Consider the following 20,703-nt stretch of genomic DNA (forward strand, 5'->3'; position numbering starts at 1 on the left):
TGACAAGCATATCTTGCAAAGAGAATTTCATGTTGGTGAGAAAGTTCTCTTGTTTAACTCTCGTTTGCGCTTGTTTCCAGGTAAATTGAAGAGTAGATGGTCTGGACCGTTCATTCTTGATGTGAACAAATTTGGGTCAGTTACACTGCATTCTGACACAGGAAAGACCTTCAAAGTGAATGGGCAACGCTTGAAAACGTACTATGAAGGTGCTTTCGTGGGGATCATAGAGGCTCTTGACCTCTTCCCCATTGATTCTTCTCACTGATGAAGAATTACGGTCGTGCGGGACCGCAAAAACCAGCGCTACCGAGAGGCAGCTCGGATTTTGTAAATCATTAGTTTGTAATTAGGATTTAAATTCACGTATTGCTTTTGTTTTTATGTTTCTTTGAACTTTGAGAGGCGAGGAGAGGGTACTTGATATGTTTTCAAGTGTCTTTTGCAGGAATTTTGACGGGATTTGAAGCTATGAGTAACAAACGACGAAGAAAGGAGCCCCAGACTACTTCCTCGATCGAGTCAGCAGCGACTCGATCGAGGAACCTATTTGCTCGATCGAGTCAGCTGCGACTCGATCGAGGAACCTGTGCTGAATTTAAAAAAGTTTAAAACGAGAGTTGGGTATTTCTTAAATTGGTTCCTTGACCGAGTCACATGCGACTCGATCGAGGATCCAAAACAGACCGGGTTCCGCGTTTTTCTTCAGCCGGTTTTATGCTCTAACTACTCTACTTTCTTTCACTTTCCTTCTTCTATTTGAGACCAATTCCTGCATACTTCCTCCTCTATCACTCTTTCTCTCTTGATTCTTCATCAATCATCATCAAAACTCACTTACAATTTGTGCTTTCTTGCTTATTACTTGATTGAATCATTCTCTTGTGCTTATTTTCTCCATTCTATTGCTTAAACTACCAAGGTAAGTCACGTTTTGGTCTTCACTTGTCTCGAAAATTCTGATTTTTCATGCTTAAATCTTGAGTTTATTGTATTAAATCTTCCCTTGCTAGTATACAATTGCTATTTCCTTGCTTTCTAGCCCCTTACTTGTTGAAATTCATGCCTAATTTGCTAATTTGGGAATTAGGGTTCTTCAAAATCCGGGTAGAAATTTTGCATTAAATTGGTTAGAATTGTATTCTATTGCTTGGAATCTTCAATATTTGATATATACTCATGTTCCCCTAAGTTTTTGGATGCTTTCATTGTCATTTGGAGTCTTAAAAATTGATTTTTCGGACCCATAAGTGCCAAAACCGGGAATTTATTTTTGTGACATTGTTGGAGTTTAATTTTCTACTTGTTCTTATGTAGATAATGTCGACTTCCAGGCAAGGAAATAAGCGGTCTAGAGAAAGGAGAGCACCGGTTCAACAACCCGAAGTAATTCCTGAGGAGGTTGTGTCTTCAGAGGATGATTTGTCTCCCTTAGACGATTATCCGTTTATCGAATTTCGTGACAAAGTGCTGAAGGACAGGTTTTGTATATCGTTATCCAAGTCTATGAGTGCCACTCGATGTGTTGATAGGAAAATTTTGCGCACTTTGAAGATAGACGACATTATGTTTGGCATGTTTAATGAAATCGGGTTGCAGGGTCTTTTCACGCTCCACGAGTTATCTTACCCCGCCCTAACTCTTGAATTTCGAGCTCTTATACTTATTTCCCCGGTGATCACCTAATCGATTTCGTTTGCTTAATGTTGAACGGTCTTTAACCTTTGGCCGTATTTCTGAAATCTTGGAGTTGGATAAGCATCTTGAAGGGGACTTGTATGGTGTTGGTGGGTTGTCGCGTTCGTTATTTTCCATTGTTTCTTGGTTATATGGATGCGGACGTTAGTGCTATGGCTTTGTTAGATGTCCAACACGTTTGCCTTCGTATGTTTTTGAGGTATCCGAGTTATTTCTTTGTATGGTCGGGTGATAAGAGCAAGACCTCCACTATTGAGGTCTTAATACTTGCTAGTTACCTGAATCCTTTTAGGGAGGAGACATTCCAATTCTCTCCCCCTGCTCTTGTCTGCTCCGCATTTGATAGGGCGATTGGGCGGTACGGGAACCTTGATTGTGGTGCTCTTGTCACCAAAATTGCTAGGGTTGTTTGTGACTTTGAGGGTGATGACCCATATGAGCCCATGGTCGACTATGAGCCACTTGTTGATGATGACCACCTTCGCTATGATATTTCCTATATTGATATTAAGAATGGGAAGGACCATTCTTTGGAGGGTCCGAGGTGAGTCGTACATGCTTCTTCCTTGCGCCCGTTTGCCTCTTGTTGACCCCCTCGAGGAGAGTACGGTGTGGAGCGACCCCCACCCGTTACTTATCGATTCCCGAGGATCTTTTGGTTACTTTTCCGGGTCTAGTACTACCACCACCACCGGCGGGCGCCGGAGACGTCGTGCACCCACTACCCATCTGTAGGGCTCCTACCGGCCGCTCCTCCTCCTCCACCTCCTTGACCTATTCCACTTCGAGGCTATGCTCCAGGTTACCATTTTGATCCCGTCGTTGAACGGGAAGTGAGGATGCATGCGGCATCAACACCGCTTTGACAGAGAGGAGGATGTGGGAACAGATGGAGGCTATGACTTTAGCTTCCTGGGGGACGGTATGGCGGTGTGTCACCTTCTTAATACACTACTCCCGGTGACGACAGTAGTGTGTTTCATCTTTACGGAGTGACTCCTCTGAGTTTGGACAGTTTAGCACCGAGTTTGGTGCATTAGGCCGTCCCTTCTACACTCCGTCCGCCCCTCTCGGCCTACTACATTTCGGGGGGAGGACAAGCATCCCTTGTTCCCAGAGAGGCCCATTCGGCCGATTTGTTGCTTCTACTTCCACCTTTGCGCTCATTGGAGGCACTCGTGGTCGCAGCCGTGTTCGGAGACCCACTCGTGGTAGAGGCCGTGGCCGCTTGGCGCCGTTCGATCCCGAGCTTATGTCCTTATATGCCGATATTGATGGTTTTGATGATGGTTCGGAGCCCGAATGTTTGGTCACTACATCCCTCTTTTTCCATTTGGTTTGGGGAGGCTCTGCATTACAATTTGGTATTATCTTTCTTTTTATTTTTATTGCATTTCCTTTTTACCCTCTTTCCTTTATTAGTAGTGTCCTATAGGTTCTTTGGATTTCGTGTGTGGTGATATCTTGTAGGCGTCACAATGAGGACACTGTGACATTTAGGTTTGGGGGAGTGTGTTTATTTCTGTTGTGTGCTTTTATTTATTGTTGTGTGAAAAAAAAAAAAAATCAATCAAAATTCCAAAAAAAAAAAATTTGAAAAAAATTATAAAATCCAAAAACATGTCTTTTGTTTATTTTGAGTCGAGTCTTGGTGAATTGTATAGCAATGATGATAACCTGCTTTGTCTTTGCATTTGAGTCTCATCTAGTTGTCCATGTACATTGTTTTGACCTGTTAGCTATGATGAACAAAGCTCTTTACTCAAGTCTTGACCGTCACAATATGTCTTATGCCGAGTAGACTTGACTTTATTTTGTTGGTAAACCACTTAAATTTCTGAGGTCTTTAGAGCTTCCTAGGCCGGGAACATTAATAAACCGGTCTCATTGTTATTTAGGCTAATGAGTGTGGTCTCCTTGTGGTATATGTAATATCAAACTGCATAAGTGTGACATTAGTTTCTTAGCTTTTGCGCGTTCATTTGATTAAGTACATGTGGATAGGCGATTCTTACCGTTCAAATAAGCCTTACATCACCCAGTTTTGTTAGCCCGTTTGAACCATGTAGCCATTTTATATCCTATTTCTTAGCTACATTCTAGAATTTGCCTACCTTTTCGGGACAGTCGCAATTGTTTGAGCCTTATTGTCATAGCTACTTTGGTTGGGTTGGGACTTTTATTGTCATGTGGGTAGTAGCTATTCTTTTTGTAACAATTGTGTGACCTCCTATGTTGAAAAAGAGAAGTATTATGAAGCAGCTAAAAAAAAAATGAAAGTCTCGAAAGAAAGAAAAGAGAAAAGAGAAAAGAAAAAGAAAAAGAAGAAAAAGAGAAAGAGAAAAAAAAAAGAAAGAAGTTTCGAAAAAAAAAAAGATTCAGAAAAAGAAAGAAAAAGAAAAAATGTATGCTTCATTCAGTTTTGTTAGGAGGTCGTGTGTGGTAATTACTGGAGTCTAATGCACATTTGGAGAGCCTTTACATTTCTCTCATATGTTGTCAAAGTTGAGATTATTTCTCCAGTTGGATGTTTGATTTATTACTTATTAGTTTTGGCTATTGGTGTCAGAGGCTGCGACTACCGTCCGAGTCTCACATACCCATACGTGCTTTTGCACAAGCCACTTCTATACCCATGCCACTTTACCACCATTCTGTCCTTGATACATGTACTTGGTCCGTTTCGTGAATGCGTATTAGGCATTTGGAGGATCTCTTATCACATTAGATTGCATGCATATCTCATAAGTTGAGTGAGTGTCTTATTTCTTTCTATCTTGCATAAATCACCCATTATGAGTGCATGAGTGAAACCGCGAGAATCCGACAAAATGGTCTTGCAAGGTTGAAAAGTGTTTGGTTGAGTCTTGGTATCATGTCACATCTTGAGTAAGAGCTGCGTGAGTCTATTACCCGTGCTTTTGAATTTGTTTTATTAGCACAACTTCGGTCATTACTTTGTTATAGATATGGACAGCTGAGTCTTGTATGTGCCTAGACATTTGCTCTGAGTTATTCATTCACCATATGTTTGTTGTCCTTTGTTTTGGTCTGATTGCTTTGCTTGAGGACAAGCAAAGGTTTGGTTTGGGGGAGTTTGATGTATCACTTTCATATATACTTTTATAGCTCCCTTTACATCATATTTCATACCGTTTCGTGCCTATTATATCATTTATATGCTTTATTTCAATGAATTGTCGATCATCTGCCGCTATTTTGTGTTTTGATGCGAAATGACTCGTTATGAGTATGATCAAGCTAAGATTAGCATGGCGGAGACGGCATAGAAGAATACACGAAGCATGGCACGGGAAACGAGGAATCATGAAGACTAGAAGTAAAAGAAGAGAAGAAAGAACCTGTGAAGAAGTTCCTCGATCGAGTCACTGCTGACTCGATCGAGCAGCTGTCCTCGATCGAGTCACTCCCGACTCGATCGAGGATCCTCTCTGGCGGGTTTATTTCCGGAATTTCCTAAAACGTTAATCTTTTGTTATAAATTAAAGACTCGTGTTTTATTAAGAACGGACGTTATATTTTGCTAAGTATTGTTGGAAAACTCTCTTAAGAACCCTAATCTTCCTTTTGTATGGTACTAATCTTTCCTCTTTAATTAAATCATTGTTTTATGTTCTTCAATTATTATTTTCATCTTGCAATTATGTTTGTTGTTGTTATTATAATCATGAGTAGCTAATCCCCTCATCTAGGATGAAGGGGATCTAGGTTAATTAAGAAGGGAAAATCAATTAGTTGCTATTGATATCGTCAAAGTTGTTGTTTGATTGTTGTAATTCTTCTAGTTAATCACTTAAGGCCTGAGTTATTAATTAGTGTAGCGAATCGATCCTATCGCCGATAGGGTTAGAATTGATATAGGTGCGATAATCAAATAGAAAGTATCTAATCATAGCGACCGCATGTTAGAATCGATCTAAAGGGCATAATGGAGTCGACCGATCTTATGACCTTAAACAACTTGATAGATTTAGTAATTGATTGATAATCCCCGACTGATTGACCTAGTGAACCTAATTCCTAGACTTTTAATAATATTGTTATTCATCCTTTATTTATTGCAATTAGTTTGTTAGAATCAACTCAAAACAAAACCCCCGAAATTGGTTACTTCTAGACAGTTTAAATACTTTTAGACTAGCTTTTACCGCCTCCCTGTGGATTCGATACCTGTCTTATCACTAGCTATTCTTGTTAGTCCTGAGATAGTTTTACTTTGATTTGGTAATACGACTTTAGCCACATCAAATCACAACTTAATCTCTCTAATCTTGATTAAACCAAGAAGAAATCACATTCATTAGTCTAATAACAAGTTGTTGCAACATGGGATTACAAGGAAATCACACTTAATAAACCCAACAACATATAAATTAAGAAACTAGGAAATCACACTTAATCACAATAATCTAACAAGGATTCCAAAATTAAGCAATTAAACAAAAGAGATTAAGAACAACAATAATAATTAAGGAAATATTAAGGAGTCTTACAACCAAAGATTAAGCCTTTGCGTCGGATTAATAAAGGGAGATTAGTTCTCCATGCTTAGATCTAAACCCAATTCAAAAAGATGAAAATATTCCCAAATTACAACTTGATTAATTAAAAGTGGCATAAGATAAAGCATAAGATAATGAATCCCTAATGGCATTCACCTATATATAGTCCTAGGTTAAAGAAGAAATGATGGGCTTAAGTTGGAAGGAGCCCGTAATCAAAAACGCATAAAAATCCAGTTAGGGCGCACGGTGCGCCCAATGGTATAAGGAGGGGCGCACGGACTGCTGGACTCGCGCTTCAACTTTGTCCTTTGCTTCTCCTCTTGGATGGTTCTTCCCTTGTTCTCTTGTAGCTTGCTTCCTTGCATCACTTGTGACTTAGAACTACCCCGAGCTTCCTCCAAAACCAATCAAAACCTCCATAACAACTCTACACTCGGAATTGGTTAATAAAGACATAAGTCAAGCAAAAACCGCTTCCTAGTGTTGCTTATTGTGCATAAAACATGGTAAATAGATGGTAAATATATGAGCTTATCAACCACCCCACACTTGAGCCTTTGCTCGTCTCAAGCAAACTATCCAAAACCAAATCATCAATGTAGAGACTCATAAGAAAAGCATGAGGAAGCTCACATGGATGTGCCCTCTTCTCTCGCACCCCTTCCTTCTTATATCACCCTCTTCTTATCACTTCATGGTCACTAGTACATCACAACATGTTCCTCAATAAGTCAAGTGACCCAAATCCTCCATAAAGAGTCGCTCTTCTCTCACGCGCCCTCCTTATACCTTCCCTCTTCTAATAATGTTCCTAAATCCACCGATACAATTCTCACAATTCACTCACAACTCATCACCATTCTCCTTATTGCTCCCCCTTATCACTCCACTTGGTTCAAAACAAAGTCACCATATTCATTCTAAGCTTCTCTTAATTCAACAAGTAGGCAACCTCAATTCCTCCTCATCTCAACAATTCAAAAACAACAAGTGATCACTCAATTCCTCACCAACAACCATGCATAAATCAAACCTAACAAGTCCCACTCCAAACAACAAGTATGCCAAGCATTAGTATCAAAGTAAGCTTCCACAACCCCCCTTCTAATCTTGGCATACCACTAGCCTACCCTTCCAACCTTCTTAACACTTCCACTTATGTCACCAATACATGTAGGAAATAGTAAAACATGTGACAAGAATTGAGAATTTCATTATCTTTCTTTTCCTAGCTCTCTCATTTTGCCTAAACCGTCGCCCTTGCGGGTTTTCGGTTTAGCATTCTCCTCACTTCTACTCTCGTGGCTCGCACTCATTTTTTCTTTTTGCCCGGAGCGCCCTTTCGGATTTTCACTCCGACCTCGGCCACTTTCCCATTTTTGCCTAGGATTCCCTTTCGGGTTTTCATCTTAGCCGGGTTTTTCTTTTCTTTCTCTTTTTTCTTTTTTTTTTTTCCTTCTTTTCTCTCTCTTTTTTTTTTTTTAATAATAAATACAGTGCATGATGTGAATTGAAATATATTACAAGATGTTACAATTTCCCAACTCGTACCCACCCCACACTATGTTCTTCACTTTGTCCTCAAAGTGGAAGTGAGCACCCAATCTTATCTCAAGAATGTGAACTAGAGGCACCCCCACTTCCCGGGTGCCCTCCTCTTCTTCCTTGTCTTCGGGATGAGAACCGTGCCATGGTGACATTGTTTTCATCCACGCGAGTTTTATCATAGCCATGATAAGTGTTAGGAAAGCTTTGAATGTGGAAATTATTAAGAGCCACCAACATGTCATAGTTAGCATTTTGGACAAAGCGTTGTTCTTCCATGTCCTCTTGATAATATTGGTGGCGTTGCTCTAGAATGTTCCACCTTGCATTGGCATCCTCCCTCACTTGGTTGACATTTTGATGAATGGTGGTTAATTGAGAATCAACCCCCATTCTCCATTGATGAAAATCAAAAGGCATTTCTGGTGGAAAGGAAGAGAAAGGAGGTGGTGGGTGGTGTTGTTGATCTTGTGGTACATCGAACATTGGTTGGTCAAAAGGAGGGTCACCAACGTGGGGAAATTCCATACCACCTTGTTGTTGGCCACCCTCACGCACTTCCTCGGCTTGGACAAGATAAGCTCGATCAATCCATAGGTTTGCAAACTCATCATCCGGGAGCATATAGAAATCGGCGGCTCCTCCCCACCCCAAAGGAGAGTCAAGGGGGCGGGGGAGATACATGTAGTGCTTGGCGTTAGAGCCGCCACCCATTTTCCATATGACTCGGAGGGAGTGTTCTTCGATAACCTCAAGCATACCCGTTCCCCTTAAACATTTGTGATCCATTCCACTATTCCCCAAAAGAGCCGACATGCCCTCCTCAAGGGGGATATCTAATGCACTCACTAGCTTCTCAATCATCCCACCAATGTAGATGGTGTCCGTGGGATTCTTTTGAAGCTCCAAACATCCATCAATGAACATCCCGGCCCAATCCGGAATCCCCTTCCCCTCCGGAGTCATTGCCCATAAACAACCCAAATTTTTTTCATTCATTTTTGTGGGTTCGGTTTGTACAAGGTAGTTCGTGTTTATGTGCCGACTCACGGTCCAAAGGACGGGGTGGGGAAGGTTGGTGTTTTTGCTATTTCGGTCTCTTGCATCGCCGGTGATAGCGAGCCAAAAAGCACTCACTCCGGCTAGGTCAATGGGAACGGGTTTGGGGACTTTAGTGATGTGAAGGGCTTGTCGTATTTGGTCAAATGTCATTGTGTGGAGTGTCCTGCAAGCCCGGAATTTGATTCCTGGAACTTTGTCCCTTCCCAATGTAACCTTCTCTAAGGAGGCAAGAAATCAAGAGTGGTGCTCCTCTTTGTGACAACTTCCTCATCAATACAAGTATCTAAACCCACCTTCTCCAATAAAAGTCTAGTCAATGGCAACATACCCAATCTTTCAAGAGTAAAAGAGCAAAGAAACTTAGTGGTCACAACCGAGGATTTAGCATCAAACTTTTTGAAATTGGCAAGGGTCGTGCCCGACAATGCCTCTCGGCCTAAATACTCTTGAGTTGGTTGAGAAGGGGCGGCTCTCTTCTTCCCCTTTGATGAAGAAGCCGCGGTTTCCTTGGTCTTTGCCATAGTAACTCGAAATTCTCAGAAAACACAAGTTTTTTGAAAAAAATTTGGGTGGGGACTTTCAACAAACACTTGGTGCCTACTTGAGTGTAGTGGTATACTAACCATTTGTTGAAGTAAAAATCACCCCACAAGTTAAGAAAATGGCCATGGACAATTAACAACTAATGAAAGCACAAAAAAAACCCGAAATTAAGCAAGTAATTTCGAATTTTTCGGACTAATAATGGACAAGGATAAGAATAAGGTGTTATACCTCCCTTTGATCCTTGTAATTGTTGTTTGATGAGGATTGTGATGCAAGAATGACCAAAGACGTCCCTTAACCCAATAGCAATTCAAAATTTGTCCCAAAATTTGATGAATTCGAAACCCTAAGTTGAATTTCGCGGCACCAACAGCGAGTTTCAGCACCTTGCTCGCGAAAATTGCAGTGGAAACAAACTTGTTGATGCTTAATGATGATTTTGCAATTGATTTTGTTGAATTTGATCAAGATTTGAGGAAGTTAGGAGAATTGGAATTGGGTTTTTGAGTTAGGGAAGATGAGCAAATGAAGAATTAGGGGAAATATGCAGCAAAGTCGGGTGGTGTGTTTTTTTTTACGGAGTGTTTGAGGGGTAGGCGCACGATGCGCCCTTTTGGGGTGAGGAAGGCGCACGGTGCGCCCTACCTGCTGGAATCGTGACTTCCTCATCTCCAATCCTCCCTTTTTCGGCCGATTTTTCTAGCTCGCATACTTCCATTCTTCACGTATTCACCTTAGATTAGAAACCTTCACACTCAAACACACATTAACCCACTCTAAAATGACATGAACGGTAATTTAAAATGCATGCAACATGAAATTAGAAGGAAATTAATTCAACAATGCAATTGCGGAATTAAGATGCAATGTGAAATGTAAATATGCAAATAATGCAAACATGCTAAATATGAAAACAATATGAAACGAGATATGAAATTAATCATGCAAATAATTTAAACATGCTAAAACGGAAGTAAAAATGAAAAATGAAGTGCAAAAATATAATCATGCAAGGGAAAGAAATATGTACAAAGGGTTGTCGTTTATTTAACGTCGATGGCTCGACAAGGTTGCACTTTCCATTAAGCCTCGTAAATGGGATCAATAAGGTGTAGTGTTTCCACTTCACCCGCTTCAATGCCTTCATAATAATGCTTAAGTCGTTGTCCATTCACTTTCAAGACTTTCCCGGTCTTTAAACACTTGATTTCTATTGCTCCATGTTGAAAAACTTTCACCACTTCATATGGTCCCATCCATCGAGACCTCAATTTCCCGGAGAAAAGTCTAAGCCTATTTTGAAAAAGCAAGACTTTCTCTCCCATTTGAAAAACTCTTCTTGAAATCATATTATCGTGCCATGCCCTTGTCCTAACCTTATAGATGGATGCATTCTCATAAGCCTCATTCCTAATCTCTTCTAATTCATGAAGTTGAAGCTTCCTATGAAGTCCCGCTTCATCCATTTGCAAATTGAAGGATTTAACCGCCCAATAGGCCCTATGTTCAATCTCTACGGGTAGATGACATGGTTTTCCAAAAAGTAGTCGGTACGGTGACATCTTAATCAGTGTCTTGTAAGTCGTGCGATAGGCCCACAAGGCATCATCCAATCTCAAGCTCCAATCTTTGCGATTGGGATTTACCGCTTTCTCAAGGATGACCTTTATCTCCCTATTGGAAACCTCGGCTTGGCCGTTGGTTGTCTTGTGAGTTCATACTAAGTATATGTCTTACACTTGTTGAGTCGGTCAATATGAGTTGGTTGACTTGGTTGCTCCATGCCCTTGATTGCATGTTTATTCTAGCATGTCATGCCTATTCTATTAAGGAAGTATTATGCCTGTCTCATCATGATTCTCATTATATCTTCTTGTCCTTCATTATCTACATGTGATGCATGACTAATATGTTCAATTAAGTGTTTGTTACTTGCATTTCGACATATTGTGGCTGGGAGAACCTTGAGTTACTCCCCACTGACTGTGGCGTTCATGTTTACATGAATGACAGGTGGTGAAGATGCTTACGTGGGGAAGACGTGTGGGCTAGCGAGAACTAAATCCTTGGACCTTAGTTTCTAGTTTAGAAACCCCTTATATGTTTATTCGTGGGATATCTTTTCCCCGCTTTCTAGACTTGGGTTGTAATAACCTATATTGGTCTATTTTAGCATTTGTTTCATTTAGTTTTTGGCACCCGCGTTTTAATCCTTAACTTATAACAAAAAGTTTTTAAAAATCTCACAATTTCCGCTTTAATTTATTAGTTATATTTTCCGCTTTATCGCGGGGTGTCACACCGCCACCTCACATTCTCACCACAACTTCTTCACCGTACCCACCTGACCACCACCCTCCGCATCGCCATCTGATAGTAATGTATTGTGTCGGTCTAAGAGGGTGATTTTATCACCCTCGTGTCTTTTAATATGGGTCTTTTGGTACACTTTTCCTAGCATTTGGCAATTGGTTATGTGGTGGTAACTTGTGCACTTTACCTCGGTTGGACACTTCATTTTAATGCATGGAACCCGAGAGGCAATGGAGCACCTTTCAAAGGTCAAGACAAGGCACGAAAGGATCACTTGTAACCCGGAAACCAGTTGGGAGAAGTAGGAATGAAGACTAGAAGAAATGAAGGCAATTGAAGAGGTCTAACTCGTGGAAAATAGAAGTCCAAGAATGCGAGCCTGTGCAAACAGGGTGCGCAGGCAAGAATAGTGGTTGCGCAGCCTGCGCAGCTCTGCTTTACGGGTTTTCTAATCTTCTTTTTGGGCTTCTTAAGTGGAAATCTTTCTAGGTTTTCGTGAAGCCCTATAAATACCCGAGAGTTTGAAGACCTAAAGCATTAACCTACCATCCTTTCATCTCATCTAATCTCATTTTTAGGGTTCTAATCTTGTAATAATTGAGAGACTATTTCCATTCAAAGTTGTAATCTTTCCTTATTTTTTTGGGTTTTGAAGACTATGGAAGGCTAAATCCTTCCCTTCTTGGTGTAGTTCATCCAAAGTCTCCAACTTTGGTATTGTAAGACTCTTTTAATCTCCTCTTATTTATCTAATGATCTTTCCTTATGCTAAATCTTCATGTTGAATGAGTTTATGTTTGGGTTGGCCATCCATGCTTCTTATTTGTTCAACTATTGCAAATTCTAGAGAAATGGTTTAATCTATCTAGGATTGTTTGGAGCAAGCTTGTTGTATGTTGATTTGGTTTAAAGGATTCATGCAATAAGTAGAAAATTTCATATCTTTTCTCATTTGTATGGTTTAATCTTGTGAGAATTGATCTTAGCTTCTTGTCTTGGCACAACTCTTAATGCTCATGTTTTATTTACACTCATGGTTTAATGAATTGTTGATTAAACTTGGAGGACATGCATAGATGGTTTAATTTGTGCATGTTATTATCTTGACTTGAAAGTATTGGGTAGAAATTAGGAGGAGAATTATTTAAGAGTTAAACTTTACCATTGTTGGTTACAAAGGAAGAATTGCACCAAGTTCTCTTAATTATTGAATCATCTTACTCACCAAGTGTTTGTTATATTGCTTGTTAGACTAAGATTGCAAATTTTACTTTGTTTCATGTCACCAATCAACTCAAAAACCCCCTTTTCATGTCTCTCTATTGTTTGCCATTGTGAATAACCATTGTTTGTTTATAATCTTGCCTCTAGTAGTCAATAGTTTACAATTCAAGTATTTAGCTTAAAAGACCTTCTCTTGGGACCGACCTTTACTTGCACTATATTACTTTATCATTTAGAGTAGTCTAGAGTATAGTTTGGCTTATAAATTGTTAATTTGGTAGCTTAATTCTAGTATTTTACGACACCTAGTTTTGTCCTTACCACCATCCTAGACATACCGTTTCATCGCACCACCAGATTTGCCACCTTTCTCACCACGACCTCCAACTTATCGTCACTATCACCCGAACCCACAAAATCCCCTCCCCTCCCACGAAAACCCAAGATCTATTAATTTTGTGGGTGGTGGAGACGCTTTCAAATACGGGTGATGGATGAAGAGTTAACTTATTCCCAATCCAGCCATCTATATTCTCCTCTTCACTATTCTTAGCCGTTTATGGCGGAGAATTGATGGGTTACCTCAACAAATCCGTGCCACGATATTCTTGACGACTAATATTTTTAACAGTGCAGATTGAGCGTTGGCGGTGTCGATAAGGTTGGTGGAAATTAACAAAAGATGGTAGGATAAGGTTGATTATAATGATGATGATGATGATGATGATGATGATGAAAAGCCATACTAATTTATTGTGCTATTAGTGTGTTTGTGCTGCAAACATTTCTTAGGTTTCTTTTAATTTTGGGGGTTTTGTGTTGCAATTCAGTAATTCACAGCTTTTCTTTTTGGGTTTTTGTTTGGAGGATGAAGGTACTGATGATGAATGAATTATAGGGGTGTTTGTGATGGATGAAGGAGTTTATCTTTTAATTTAGTGGTTTTGAGTGAATAAAGTAAGAGTATTTTAGTCATTTAATAGCTTATTAAACTTAACGAGTCGGGACTTAAGTAAATTGATGATCGGGAATGAAATACGGTGGTAAATGGGATATATATCGTGTAATGTAGGTGGTAAATTGTAATAAATAAAATATACTCCCTCCAATTTCCTATTATCTTCCCTCTTTCCTTTTTCACACAAGTTTGATTATCTTCCCTCTTTCCTTTTTTGGTAAGTTTCATTCATTTTTTATTAATTTCTCTCTCCTAAAAAATCAACAACTCTTATTACTTTATGTATTCTTTATTCATCATTCATTCTTTATTATTTTCTCTCACCTATAAATTTCACAACTTACAATACTTTATTCTACTTTATTCCTTCTTTCTACTCCTTTCTTAATTTTTGTACCAAAAAAAGGGGAAGATATAAGGAAATAGAAGGGAGTAGGATGATAGTTTGTAAAATACTAAATATTGGGTGGTAATTGACAGTTTTCACCAAAAATAAAAATTAAAAAATTAAAAAAACCCAAGCTTGCTCACGTTCTGTCTCCCCTTTCTCCCCATCCGACCTTCCGACGTGAGCATTTGACACAAATCCTCCAAAATTATCTGATTTCCTTCCGCAATCCTCGAACCTCTCTTGAATCTTGTGCTTGACACTTCCAAAATGTCTCTCCCAACTCAATCAAACGGCGCCGCAGCCGCAGCAGTTGGTTGTCAAGTGAGGTGCGCCGGTTGTCGTCTCATCTTAACTGTTGCATCTGGTGTTGCTGAGTTTGTCTGTCCCAAATGCCGCCTTCCTCAAATGCTTCCTCCTGAACTACTTAAGAATTTTCGACCTATTCCTCCGCCGCTTCCTCCTCCTTCTACCGTTAACCCTAACCCTAATTTGACCACCACCACCACCCCTCCTCTTCCTCTTCTTCTTCCGCCTCCGCCAACTCCTCCGCTGCAGCAGGTTCAAGCTCAGGGGATCGATCCCACCAAGATGCAGCTCCCTTGTGCTAATTGTAAAGCTATACTCAATGTTCCTCATGGTCTTGCTAGGTTTAAGTGCCCTCAGTGCGCTATTGATCTTGCTGTTGACGTTTCTAAAATTAATCAGGTCATCCCTCCGCCTCCTGTTGAAGAAGTCAATGAGGTTCGTTCGCCGCTCCCGTCTTCGTCTTCTACTTTCCCGCTTTTTCTACCTCAATTTTAACTTCTACACTTATTTTCTTTACGATTGGAAATGTTGTGCTTATCAATACTTCTTCCGTCCCAATCATTTTTTTTAACCTTTGATTTAAATACCTCTCACAAAGAATAAGAAAGGTAAATAAATGATTGGGACAATGGGAGTATGCATTTATTGCCATGGATGCTTGGTTACATGCATTTGCTTAGAAAATTAATTTCAATGTTTTGGTAGCTGGAACATGGAAATGTAAGGGGAACTGCAATTGAATTTGCATGCCTGGCTTTAGCTCTTAATGAAGTTATACAGCAACCGGATAATCTTATGGTCAAGTGCAAAGATTGCGAGCAGGAAAAACATATCGTTCAAAAGTTTCCATCATATATGACTAATTCAGTCGCTTAAGTCTTGAAACAAGCATGGACATAAATGGACATAAATACAAGGTGTACGACAATAAAGAAACTACGGAGTACTACATTTGTTTAGGGATCGCCTACATAAACCCGTCGTAAGTAGAAGTCAAGATGGTTCATAATGTTAGCACTTCCACCAAAAGTTGTACATAAGGTTTTGAGATAGAAACCTAAACACTCTAACTTGTCCACGATAATGCCTTATGTGTATCATTAGGTTGATTTTAGAAATTTACTCCCTCCGTCCCGGTCATTTGTTGTCCTTTGGTTTTGGCACAAAGACCAAGGAAAGGGAAAAGAGGCAAATTACTAAATGACAAGTGGATAAATTGAGTGTGAATGATGAAATTACTCATCAAATTCATTCTTAAAATAGAAAGGACAACAAATGAGTGAGACACCCCAAAATGGAAAAGGACAACAAATGACCGGGACAAAGGGAGTACAATGTAAGAGCCTATATTATCTTTTTCATTCTTTCGGTAGCATAAGAATTTGGCTTTTGTTCAGGTAGCTATCGAAGTTGAGCAAGAAGAAGGTGAAGGTGGAACGACAGGAGAAACGTTTACCGATTATGTGAGTGTTAGCTTGGACTTTATTTTCTTTTTGTTTATGAATATGTATATATTATTGGTGTCTTTGTTATATTGATCTTAACTTAAACATGATCATTATGCAGCGCCCTCCTAAATTGTCTATAGGACCTCCTCATCCTGACCCGATTGTGGAGACATCATCCTTGTCTGCTGTGCAGCCACCTGAACCAACATATGATTTGGAGATAAGAGACGAAATTGAGCAAACGGAGGCATTATCTTGCTTGCAGATTGAAACATTAATCTATGCTTCTCAGGTCACGCTTACAATCACATTTTATTTCCAGTTTATCTTGAGATGCTCATTTGCTGATTGGATAACTTTCGGACCTTACAGAGACATCTGCAGCATCTTCCAAATGGTCACAGGGCAGGGTTTTTTGTTGGAGATGGTGCAGGAGTGGGGAAAGGTCGTACTATTGCGGGCTTAATATGGGAGAATTGGCAACATGGAAGGAGGAAAGCATTGTATGTTTTGGAGTAATTTATATGATTGTTTGAAAGTTAAATTGTCGTTATGGGGCCCTTTTATAGGTGGGTTGGTATTATGGTACCAAGAGTCTTGTGCTGTGTGCATCACTATGCTTCATGGATTGGTTTATATTTTGAAAACATAACTCTCAAATTCTACTTCTGTCATAGTTGTTCTCTTTTTAATCGACCTTGTGTAGGTGGATATCTATTGGTTCAGACTTGAAGTTTGATGCGCGAAGAGACCTGGACGATGTAGGTGCCGCATCCGTGCAAGGTAAAATGCTAATATATTGCTTCTGCTAGCTGCTTGGTTGATGTGTCTTTCTTTTACATTCCTTTTAAACATTTTATTCTTAAATTTGTTTAATGGAGACCTACAAATGAATTATATAGTAAAAAAAATGACATTCAAATGCTCTGCATAATTAGTTAGCAGTCACGTTACCTCAATCATTTCTGTTTTCACTTTATAAATTAATAGCAGATTAAAGTATATAAAGGGGTTGGCGCCTTTGTTCAAAGAGACACAACGGGTGACATAGATTTTGATGCGTAAGCTTATAAGATCTCATGTATCTTATCTACTAAGAGAAGAGAAGCCAAGTTCCGGTGAGGGGGAAACTTGACTCCCAACCACAAAACAGCTTCATAAAGCAGAGTTTAAACTCTTGAATATGTGTACTTTATGCGTTAATGCATCAGAGCTTGAAACTGTTTTTGGCAATACTAAGGATAGAAAGGATATGGACAACCAAAGTTGATTTGCTCTTGATTGTTGGACTAGGATATGAACAAGTGCGTCCAGATTTCCTCATATTTGAACTCGATTAAAGTATTAAACCTTAGACAACCTATCTAATCCTAAGTCTAGAATCTGAATCAAAGCTAGAAACAACTTGGAATCAAGATATCTCTATGGCTCATAAAAAACACAAACACCAATAAGTTTAACCTGAAACATTGTTAGAAAAAACTCTCAATTTTTATCCATCAAATCTTTCGTACACGACTGGTTTGCTCCTGTTGATACTAAATTCTACGAGTATCTCTTATCCCAAACAAGTTGTCTTGCTTTCCAATTAGCTTAGGCACACTGTTCAATTAAAGGCCGCAAATGTGTTCCATTTATTGTTGTATCATAGATTTGACCATAGTTATTCCGACATGGCACATTGCCGGCGTGTCACAAGTCGACACTACATGTGGGACGATACATGACACATGTTCGATTCAACTCGCCTGACAATTTGACACACACATGGTGAAGACGGAAGGGATATGGATGGAACTTGGTGAAGAAGGGAGGGAAGATCTCATGGGTGGAAAGATGAGAACGTGGGGAGTGAGGTGAGAACATGGTGGCAAATGAGGCGAGAAAGCATTATTGCACTTTCAACCATGCTATAAAGTGTGATGTGCGAACTCTTTTGCTGGATTTTTGGAATGATATAACAGTGTGCGATGTGTAAATGTCTGAGATATTAGGTTTTAGTGGGTGGTTCGTATCAACACTCTTCGTTCTGTTTTTGTTAAATAACTTTTATCATCTATCCCTTAGAAAATGATGAGATTATTTGTCGGTTTGATAAATTAAATACTTTTGTTTTTTTGCTAAAAGGCAAGCTTATCTCAATCTCAAATAATTAGCTACTTCACATAACTGACAGTCACTTCAGTTTCGAAATGGAAGTTCAATCTCTATATCCTCTGTAACTTATCCAAAAAAAAAAAAATCATATTTGTGACATGCTAAGGATTTTGAGTGTTTAAAAAATAGACGTGAACACTTTCTTCGTGGCTATTTGACGCATGGTGCACTTGTGATTCATCATTTTTGCACACAATCCCCTTCTCCACCAAAACCCTAATTGTAAAAATCCTAATGAATTCGATAAAAAACAACAAATATTGCAAAAGTAATCATGAAAACGGATTTATTACTTGTTCGATATGAGAATTAAAATTCATAATTAAAGAATTGGGAGTAGCTTGATTAAGTTTTGAGAGAAAGAGAAAAAGAGAGAATTTTTTTTTGAGGGGAAGGGTATTTTATGATAATACTTGTGGAATAATGTACATGATTGAGTAAAACATGTACATGAAAGAGCAATTCTGTTTTTTTTTTTTGTTTTTGTTTTTGTTTTTTCCTTACAACTTCTTCATATGGATGTTGAAAAGTCACTCTTTCTTGGTTTTGCAGTACACGCACTGAATAAACTGCCATATGGCAAGCTTGATTCAAGATCAGTTGGGATAAAGGAGGGTGTTGTGTTTTTGACTTATAGCAGTCTTATCGCCTCTTCTGAAAAGGGGAAGTCTCGGTTGAACCAGCTTGTTCAGTGGTGTGGTGGGCGGGCTTTCGATGGTCTTGTCATATTTGATGAGGTGTCAGTCTTTGTTCCTTTCCAAAGCAGCACTGGCTTGAGGAATCTGATTAACAAAATGTTTAGTTTCTGAAAATGTTTCATGTCAACAGTGTCACAAAGCCAAAAATTTGATACCTGAAGCAGGAGGGCAGCCTACACGAACAGGAGAAGCAGTTCTTGATCTTCAGGTGTGTTATTGATTAGTAATTTAGTACCGCTAAAGATTAAAGTTCATAGCAAAAGTTGTCTGCAGTGTCTTGAGATGAAGAATGAACTAAAATGAATGGACTCAGAAATCATTTCTATCTCATTAAAGTTGTTTCATACACAACCCGTGTATTTGCTGAGGTCTTGTTAATTGTACATTACTCTGCTCACATAAATTTTTTAGTAAAAACTCATCCAAATTCTAATAAAATAAAATCTATTGTAAACTCATCCAAATTCTAATAGTCCTTTACCTTTAATTTAATTAAAGAGAATGTACATATTACAATAACAAAAACAACAAAGGCTTAGTCCCCAATAGGGGTGTTAACGAGACGAGCAAAGCTCGAGCTTGGCCTTGCTCGGCTTGTGCTCAAGAACCAAAACCCGAGCTCGAGCCGATCTCAAGCTTACCCAAGTTTGAAAAAAATGTGCTCGTTATCAAGCTTGCGCGAGCTCAAGCCAAACTCGAGCCTATATATAATTGTTAATTTTTTGATTTTTTTTTTCTTCCGATATTTTCAATCTCAAGAGGTTATATGTAAAAATATTTGGCAAATCAGTGAGACATTTGATATTTTGATATGTGCGATACAAAGATATAATCATGATAAAATATTTTTATAAAATATGAACAATATCTTATCTAATCACACAAGTTTGAGCCGCTCTCGAGTTTTTCGAGTCAAGCCAGTGTTTGCTCGGCTTGACTCGCTAAGCTCGTACGAGCTAAGCTTTGACCGAGCCGATCTCGAGTTGCTCGCTTGCTGTCTCGTCTCATTATCACCCCCTAGTTCCTAACAACAAAATAGGTTTTTATAATAATACCCTCTCCCATAGACACCAACGGTAACATGGGCTTTGACTAAAGTTTTAATGAAAAGTGGAAAAGGTAAGGGTAATTGTGTCAACTAAGGAGACTTAGTTCCACTTGCAAACAAAGTAAAAACATAATGGCATAGGGTGTAAATAAGGAGGGTGTACGAGGAGTCTTTGGTAAAAAATTTAACCAAAAAGGAATGGGTAGTTTGGTTTGGATGGACCAAATAAGGCAAGTGTTACCTTTGGTGTAGATGGAAGGGAGTAGGATTTAAAAAAAAATGTTATTTAATTAAAATGGTAAAAAAGTAAGTAAAGATCTAGAGCTCAAACTACATCTTCAACGTGAATTCTTTTTCTCCTCAATGAATTCATGAAATTCATTGAAGATGTACTTATTGTGTTCGATAAATGCTTAGTAATTCGTACTTGGCTCGAGAGCTGCTATCATCTATAACGTTTAGGTAAATGCAATGTCTATTCTTGAAAAGCGCATAATTCAATTCTTGGAACTTTCAATTAACACTTCTCTTCACCTCTCTCTTATGGTTTTAATGTGTTAAAGGCGGTTTGTTGCTGTCGACTACCTCCATGATGCAAAATCATTGTTATAAAACTTTTTTTGGATGTGATTTTGTTTCTTATTCGAGTATTGGAGTTTATATTTGCTTATGTTCCTACTTGTTGCTTCACGCCAAACCAATCAGGAAAATATATGTAAATAAGTAAATTGCATAGGTAGTGACACGTTCTATCACAAGGTGAAAACGAGTCGTTTTTGCTCT

The 20,703-nt window shown here is 39.0% G+C and overlaps 2 protein-coding genes across 3 annotated transcripts in view; one reads left to right on the plus strand and one right to left on the minus strand.

Annotated features, from left to right (window-relative positions):
• Positions 1-10,459: 10,459 nt before the first annotated feature.
• LOC141628942 (uncharacterized) lies at positions 10,460-10,939 on the minus strand. The gene has a single exon (XM_074442025.1). It carries the CDS (start codon positions 10,937-10,939, stop codon positions 10,460-10,462), a length of 480 nt encoding a protein of 159 aa, XP_074298126.1.
• Positions 10,940-14,350: 3,411 nt separating this feature from the next.
• The window catches only part of LOC141633090 (protein FORGETTER 1-like), a 61,949-nt gene continuing 55,596 nt past the window's right edge, over positions 14,351-20,703 (plus strand). For both annotated transcript variants that reach the window (XM_074445575.1, XM_074445576.1), the window contains exons 1-7: positions 14,351-15,004; positions 15,967-16,032; positions 16,136-16,309; positions 16,390-16,520; positions 16,724-16,800; positions 18,727-18,911; positions 19,003-19,080. In XM_074445575.1, coding sequence (XP_074301676.1) covers positions 14,531-15,004; positions 15,967-16,032; positions 16,136-16,309; positions 16,390-16,520; positions 16,724-16,800; positions 18,727-18,911; positions 19,003-19,080 — 1,185 coding nt within the window. In that variant the 5' untranslated portion in view covers positions 14,351-14,530. The remainder of the gene's footprint in view (positions 15,005-15,966; positions 16,033-16,135; positions 16,310-16,389; positions 16,521-16,723; positions 16,801-18,726; positions 18,912-19,002; positions 19,081-20,703) is intronic.

This window comes from Silene latifolia, chromosome Y, assembly GCF_048544455.1.
Source record: "Silene latifolia isolate original U9 population chromosome Y, ASM4854445v1, whole genome shotgun sequence".
NCBI classification, from domain to species: Eukaryota; Viridiplantae; Streptophyta; class Magnoliopsida; order Caryophyllales; family Caryophyllaceae; genus Silene; species Silene latifolia.

Excerpts from the sequence above, each read along its gene's own strand:
- LOC141628942 (XM_074442025.1), bottom strand. The coding sequence starts at position 10,939 with ATGTCACCGTACCGACTACTTTTTGGAAAACCATGTCATCTACCCGTA.